Here is an 8,160-nt window from a genome sequence, read left to right on the forward strand (position 1 = left end):
CGTTATGATAAAAATGGGGGTCACTTGTGAGAAAAGAAGTCAAACTTTACGATTGAAATGGTGAAATAACAGTCAAAAAATTAATTTTTGGGGATAAAAATCACTCCCAAACAAGCTCTAAGTATCGTTAAATGATTTACAAATATAATTTATATTTAAAAGTTAAAATGTCCAATCAATTAATTGAAATTTAGGCTGTGCTAAGCACTAGCAAAGTTGAATAAAATTATTTAAATAGAAGTAAAGGGATTGATTGCCAAAGTTTTGATAAAAGTTTTGATTGAATAACATTATACACACACACATATGTGCTATACATAAGGGAATATAAAAGTTGATGTTTTATATGTTTTTTTTTCTGTCACATATTAAGCTATACAATAAGGAATATATTACAGTATTACATATATACCTTATTTCTATTAACAAATTTATCATTGATAGAGTCCAAAGTTATGAGTCCAAAGTTGTATAAAGATCTAAAGAAATTTTTTAAATGATGGAGCGTGTCAGTTAATTATGATAAGTAACAGTAAAATGGAAAAGTGGAGGACTTTTGTTGCCAAGGGAATGGTTATGCAGACAGAATATAATTGTAAACAAGATGGGATTTACAATAATTAAGCGGATATTTGGAATTGATTTTTCACACCAAAAAATCAATTTTTTGGCCGTTATTTCACCATTCAGTCGTTATTTTTGACTTTTTCTCTCATAGATGGAATTCATTTTTCTCTGTAACGGTCCAAAAATCAATTCTCATAATCACTACTGAACAATTTTCATAATAACTACAATCATTATTCATTAGTATAGTTAAGCTTTTTGGTATTTGAACAATCATTTGCTAGCTTTTATTTTTAAAACTTTATTGGTGGGTTTTATTGGATAAATAAATGCAGAAGACCTTGTGAATGACCACATACAGCATGTATGAGTGACCATAAAGAGGAGAGTAAAAATTCTTGTTCAGTTGAGGCATTTGAAATCAAGATTCAAGTGAACGTTCTCTCAATTTTTCAATTGATATTAGAGACTTCATGTCGAGTAAATACCCAATTGACATGATAAGAAAGAATCTTAGAACTCCAAAAAGTTAATTGGATTAAAAGCTTGAATATACAAATAATAGGTAAGGATTATACCCTTAAAGCATGGTGTTAAGTGGCTATCTATATCAATAAGCTAGCTTTCATGCCGCGTTAGCCTTCTCTCTTCTCCTTTTACATGTCTGTTTAGGGGAAATATGATACGAGCAAAATTCTAGATCATTAGGAAAATGTATCCTTAAGTGACATCTTTATGTCTCAATAATTATCGCAACATTTAATTTTCTCAATCATCCTTGAACCTATTTCATTAGATCAATTAAGTTCTACATCTATTTTGGAGTCAAGAGAGGGACTAAAACAAAATTACAAGACCTGGACTCCAATGGATGATATTTCCAAAATTGTTCAATTCTTGACCAGTTGAGATTCATTTTAATTTATTTCAATTCATTCCACTAAGAAATTGAAATTGCACTCTCGAATCAAGTGATAATTATTAAAATAAGTCGTGATCTAATTATAATATCATATGATCATTATGTCGCAAGTCAACCTCCTTTGACTCTCATATATTGGAGCTGCCAAAATGATCATTTTGCCCTTTAAATATATTCATTCAAGTCCCGTTTTTTACAAGGCATAAAATTCATCTTGAACAAATCACAACATGGAAGTCAATCATTTCATCATCGGACTAGTGAGCTCATATTAAATTGCCCACGAGGAACATCAGTGTTCCCATTTTAGGGTCTAGATAAATACCAATAAGAATAATACAATTTTATTATCACAAAGTGTCCTACTTTATGTATCGATCGTGAGCGATATGTATAGATCATATCACAAATTGTATTTTACTATAATCAACCCATCAAGTATAAAATTTGAAATATTTTGCATGACCATGAAAACTTAGGGCCCATTATGTTTATGTCTTAGATTTCAGTTTTAAACATTGATCTCATTTTATTTTCTGGTTTATTATTCTGAAAAATTGTTCTTCAAAACATAAAACATGAGAATGCATTTTGCTTGAAATTTTGAGACCTTGTTTTATGACATTTTATTTTATAAAATTTGATTATTTAGTAAAGTAAATCAATTTTTTGTTTATATATATATATATATATATATATACTAGTTTGCGTCTCGTGCGTTGCACGAATTTTATATTTATTTTGATTTTATTAGCATAAAATTTATAGATTGTACAAAAAGTATTTGGAAATAAGAAATGTTTGTTTGATTCTCATCTTTTGGTCGACTGTATATTTTATGTCACGATAATTTATTTTTATTCTTATAAATAAGTATAATGAATGTTGTGATTGTATATATGTCAACGATAATTTATTTTCAATTATTTATTGTATTTTTTTTTTAATGTAGATGAAGATATTTCTTTTATCTGATATTGCAAATAATTTGTAAATTGAATTTTGTAAAATGCTTTTCTTAAGTAACATCGATTCGAAAGGCTATACTTGTAGTTCAAAAATAATACATGCAATTGTAAATTAAAAGAGAATATCCACATACACAAATATTTAAATAACAAACTCAGGTTCGCACGTAAAATAACCTGAAGTGACACTTACTGGATGGTCAACTCCCCTGTTGGTGTAAGAATTAGAACCCTAATAGCAGGCTTATTCTTTGGATGATACAACAGTCACTCCAAAGTTGGTAGGGCAAAAAAATTTGAAAAAAAAAATTTAAATAAAATTTATTCGAAAGGGAAAAGAATTAAAAAGAAATTTAAATAAATTGATAAAAAAATGAATTATTTATAAAGCAAAATTTTCAATTTTAATTAAATAATATTTATATATTCTTCATTTAATTTTCATAACTTTATTTTATTTTTTACTTCTAAATAATTTTAAACAAATCTTTTTACTTATATAAGTAATTTTTACATATATTAGAAATATTTTTTGTTAATATGTTTATTTTAAATTTTTTTTTTTTACTAAAAGTGATTTTTGAAAAATTAAGTTTTATTTGGAAGAGAAAATAATTGATTTTTTAAAGAAGAAAACGTATTTGTTAACACATACGTTTAATTTTCGTTTAACTATTTTCAATATTTATTTAGATTATTCGATGTCTCTACGATATAGTTCTCAAAATGAGTTTCGAGAAAATGTAAAATATTTATCAATTCGACTATCGTGCAATCGTCGACGAATTTTTAAAGTTAGCTTGTTATCGAAAATTTCGAAATAGTAATAAAATAATTGATTCTTTTAAGAAAAAAAGACTTATGCGTATTTTTTAACACATACGTTTAATGTCCGTTTAACTATTTTTTTTAAATATTTGTGTTTTTTACATTATAAATTTTTTTTTCAATTTAAAATTCTTTTTTCTTAATAATTTCAAACAGAAACTTAGATTTGAGAAATTTTTTTCTGTATAGTTTTACGTTATAAATAATAGTTTTTTCAATTTAGAATTCTTTTTTAATTTTTTCTTCAAATTTTTTATTATCAATCAATATTTTTTAATAATTTGAGATAAAATTTAATTTTCTTGTAATAATTCAATATATAAAAAGATGGAAAAAAAGCATATTCACTCCGTGCATGGAGAAAAAAATTTCCGTCATACCATATAAATTTTTTTGAGCAAAATAATGCATTGAGAAAATTGTTGCAAAAAAAGAATAAATAGTAATAAAATAATTGATTTTTTTAGAAAAAACGACGTATACGCATTTTTTAACACATACGTTTAATTTTCGTTTAACTATTTTCGATATTTATTTAGATCATCTGATATCTTTACGATATAGTTCTCAAAATGAGTTTCGAGAGAATATAAAACATTTATCAATTCGACTATCATACAATCGTCGACGAATTTTTAAAATTAGCTTGTTATCGAAAATTTCGAAATAGTAATAAAATAATTGATTTTTTTAAGAAAAACGACTTATGCATATTTTTTAATACATACGTTTAATGTCCGTTTAACTATTTTCGATATCTATTTAGATCATTCGATATCTCTATAATATAATTCTCAAAATGAGTTTCAAGAGAATGTAAAACGTTTATCGATTCGACTATCGTATAATCATCGATAAATTTTTAAAGTTAGCTTGTTATCGAAAATTTCGAAATATAATTTGAAAATGCCTACTTTGACGTCCCATAACATTTGCTACGATTGCCCGTTTCACGCACTGTCAACAACATGCAATACCATGCCGCGAGTACTTCAAAAAGATATTAAGAATGTAATATTTTGACTTCGTTTGATATCCCGTAATAAGCCCGAAAATGAACACAAAAACATAATAAAAAAAAATCATGGTCTCCGTGCAGGGAGTCTTCCAAAATTTATTATTATTATTTTTTCTTTCGTGCATGGAGACTAATGTCTCCGTGCACGGAGAGATTATCTTTTTTTTTGTTGTGTAGTTTTACGTTATAATTTTTTTTTAAATTTAAAATTCTCTTTAATTCTTTTCTCTTCAAATTTTTTAGCTATAAGTAATATATTGAAAAAAAATTTCAGTCGCATATTATCTCTATCTTTTTTTTTTATACAAAAGTGATTTTTTTCTTATATCCCTACTATATATATCTATATCGAAGTGGGAAGGAATGGAAATTGCATGTTGCAGTAAATTTGGAGGTAGTGTATAATAAAATAAAATATATATCAAGCAAACAGCGTAGTTTTTGGCCCCCAATTGAAAAAAAAAAAGAAATGCTACAGTAAAGATGGATCAAGACACTGTTGCTTTCTACAGTGTCCTCACATTCCCCTTTTTTATATAGTAGGGATATATAGATACATAACGAATAATTTTCCGCTACAAAAGTATAAGAAAAACTAATAATAAATTGAGTTTGCAAAAAAATAGAAAATAAAAAATAATGACGTGGACTGAGAAGTTTTATACATGTCCATTTAAAAATATTTTTATTTATAATTTTTATTTTAGAATTATTTTTTTCAAAATTTTTAGTTTCTAGTACTTATTAAATTTTTATTTTTTAATAAAATTCTTTAAAACTTTATAATTTTGATTTTTAGAATTTTAATTATATTTATATTTAAATAATTTTTTATAACGACCCTCTCTACCCTCCATTGCCTGCAGAACTTAAATTTACTTTTCTCCCCTTTACTTACCTTCATTTTTTTTTTCTAAATTTTAATAACTCTTATTTTGTTTTCAAGTAGAAATAACTTAGAAATAAGAGTGCATGGTTTGTATAAAAAGAGTGCACTGATCTTTAAAAGAAAAAGAAAAAGAAAAAGAAAAAGAAAATATAAAATAATATATTTTACTTTGGTGTTGATACAATTTTCTTCAATCCTTTAAATTTCGTTAAACGAGAACCACAAAAAACAGCTGTCTCCATCACTCTGACTCTGAGTCAACAGTCTTTGTGGAAAGAAGAAAAAATGTAAAACTGAGAGAAAGTTGCAACAATAAAAAAAAAAAAAAAAACTGCTTATTTCCACATTCGGAAAAACCATCCATGGCGGACAAAGGCGTACGCGGGCGGCTTCTATTCTTCCCACTGCCACTCCAAGGCCACGTTACTCCCATGCTTCAATTAGCCGAAATTTTTTATTCTAAAGGCTTTTCCATAACCATAATTCACACCAAATACAATTCTCCAAATCCATCCAGTTATCCCAACTTCACCTTTCTCCCAATCTCCGATGGCTTGTCCGAGAAAGAAACCTCGGAACTTAGTATCTTTGCTCTTGCTTCGATTCTCAACGTTAATTGTTTAGAGCCTTTTAAAGATTGTCTGACGGGTTTATTGTCTGAAGAGTCTGAGGTGCACACCACCTGTTTGATATCAGATACTGTATTGCATTTTACTAGGGAAGTTGCGGAGAGTTTTAAGCTGCCGAGGTTTGTGTTAAGAACGTCTGGCGTTGGAGTTTTCCGTGCTTTTGCGGCTATTCCACTTCTTCGTGAAAAAGGATATCTCCCTATTCAAGGTTTGTCTTAACCCAATGGTGTTTCATAGTTTTACTATACTTGATGGTGTATACACAAGTGTGAAATTTTCAATTTTATTTCCTGTACATGGAAATCAAATTCTTGTAAAAATTCTTTTCATGATATGGAATTTGATATGTGCAGTTTCTTTTATGGGCTACGAATTTTAACATATATTAGTTACTAAATTAGTCACTGCAAGAACTCGTCGGGGAAATAAAATAAACTATGAATTACTGGTAAATGAAACATTTGCAAAACACCATAAATTAGACACAAGTTCTTGAGAAGTAGCATTAAAATCTCAGAAACCAGTAGGGTCTATTTGTTTGGACGAAATTAAATCTTGATAATTAGAAATCTGAATTCCAAATATATTGATCCTTTGGAGTTCAGACTTTTTTTTTCCTTTCAATTGTAAAAGGAGTTAAAAGACTGAGGATATATTTTCCTGGTATGTACTTTGGTTTGAATCATGGATTCTTACATAGAGTAATGATGTAAAAGAGTCCAGTTATAGTCAGCAAAAGAAGAGATCCTAGTATGTTTTTGAAATTTCAGATAAGAGTTTGTTTTAGAAACTGATGTTTCAACTTATGCTGCCAATTTGATTGAAATATCACACGTCTTCTATATCACTAATTTTAAACCAAACCCGATCATTGAGATCATTAGTCTCTTCTTTTCCTGTTTGCCTGCAGCTTCTCGACTAGAAGAGCCTGTTCCAGAGCTTCCTCCTCTAAGAGTTAAGGATCTTCCTGTTATCAATGTACCAAATGCAGAGATGTTCTATCAACTAATTGCAGGACTGGTCAATGAAGCTAAGACTTCTTCAGGCGTAATTTTCAACTCGTTTGAAGAACTTGAACAATCTGCAGTTGCTGCAGTTCGCCAAGAATTTCCAGCCCCAATATTCCCAGTTGGCCCATTTCACCAGTACTTTCCATCTGCTTCAAGTAGCTTGGTGCAACCAGATGAGACTTCTATTTCTTGGCTCGATAAACAAGCCCCTAAATCTGTAATTTATGTGAGCTTTGGAAGTATAGCTGCAGTAAAAGAAAATGAATTTTTAGAGATTGCTTGGGGGCTAGCAAATTGCAACCATCCTTTCTTATGGGTAATTCGACCTGGATCAATTCATGGCTCACAACATCTAGAATCATTGCCTGGTGGTTTCCTGGATATGTTGGGTGAAAAAGGACATATTGTCAAATGGGCTCCTCAACTAGAGGTGCTTGCGCATCCTGCTGTAGGAGCATTTTGGACACATAATGGCTGGAACTCGACTCTAGAGAGCATTTGTGCCGGCGTCCCTATGATCTGCATGCCATGTTTTACGGACCAGTTTGTGATTGCAAGGTATGTTATTCACATTTGGAAAGTTGGGGTACAACTGGGTAATGGCTTGGAGAGGAAAACTATTGTGGAGGTCATCAGAAAACTAATGGAGGATGAAGAAGGAGAAGAGATTAGAAATAGAGTAGTGGATTTCAAACAGAAGGCAAATTTTTCCTTGAGGCCCGGTGGCTCTTCATATGAAACTCTGGAAAGCCTAATAAGCTGCATCTCATCATCCTGATTACATTGAAAGATGGTTATAAACCCGTACATTGGTTTGTAATTTGCCTATAAAACAAACCATCTTTGTATCTGTATTGCGTTCTAATATATCTTGAATAATCATGCTCTCTTATTTGTGCATCATTTATAATGGTATTGTAGAATTCACTGCAGCGATGCTGGGATTGCTTATTACATAAATGAAGATGCTTTAGTTTAGAACAAAATGAACCATCTGGCAGCTTAACCTAGATTAGTTACTCTATTTCCCGAAAAGAAACCAATGTGCTATGTCATAAATTTTGAATTTATTTGGTCTCTGAATACCTTTTTCTTTGTATATGTAGAATCTCTTCTATGCAAGTGTAATGCTTTTTTTTATTCTCGATCCTGTTCCATTCCTGAAAGGGGAAGTTCAACACTTGGATTTTTTGGATATTGGATGGATTTACAATTGGTTCATGATCTGGCAGGTGCAAAATTATATCTTACATTCTCAATTCAATTCCATGACAATTTTTACGAAAGCTATGAATTTGCTTTTTTCCCATTAAGTATCCTAATTCTTCT

The 8,160-nt window shown here is 29.4% G+C and overlaps 1 protein-coding gene across 1 annotated transcript; it reads left to right on the forward strand.

The window, feature by feature from the left end:
• The first annotated feature begins 5,499 nt into the window (after positions 1 to 5,499).
• On the forward strand, positions 5,500 to 7,817 carry LOC111397795 (UDP-glycosyltransferase 76B1-like). Its single transcript, XM_023024776.1, has 2 exons — positions 5,500 to 6,029; positions 6,732 to 7,817. Exons 1-2 carry the CDS (start codon positions 5,555 to 5,557, stop codon positions 7,607 to 7,609), a joined length of 1,353 nt encoding a protein of 450 aa, XP_022880544.1. The 5' UTR covers positions 5,500 to 5,554; the 3' UTR covers positions 7,610 to 7,817.
• Positions 7,818 to 8,160: the final 343 nt, after the last annotated feature.

Source organism: Olea europaea, chromosome 1 (genome assembly GCF_002742605.1).
Source record: "Olea europaea var. sylvestris chromosome 1, O_europaea_v1, whole genome shotgun sequence".
Classification (NCBI taxonomy): Eukaryota; Viridiplantae; Streptophyta; class Magnoliopsida; order Lamiales; family Oleaceae; genus Olea; species Olea europaea.

Excerpts from the sequence above, each read along its gene's own strand:
- LOC111397795 (XM_023024776.1), top strand. The coding sequence starts at position 5,555 with ATGGCGGACAAAGGCGTACGCGGGCGGCTTCTATTCTTCCCACTGCCA. Across the intron at positions 6,030-6,731 it reads AGGATATCTCCCTATTCAAG|CTTCTCGACTAGAAGAGCCT; the intron begins GTTTGTCTTAAC and ends GTTTGCCTGCAG.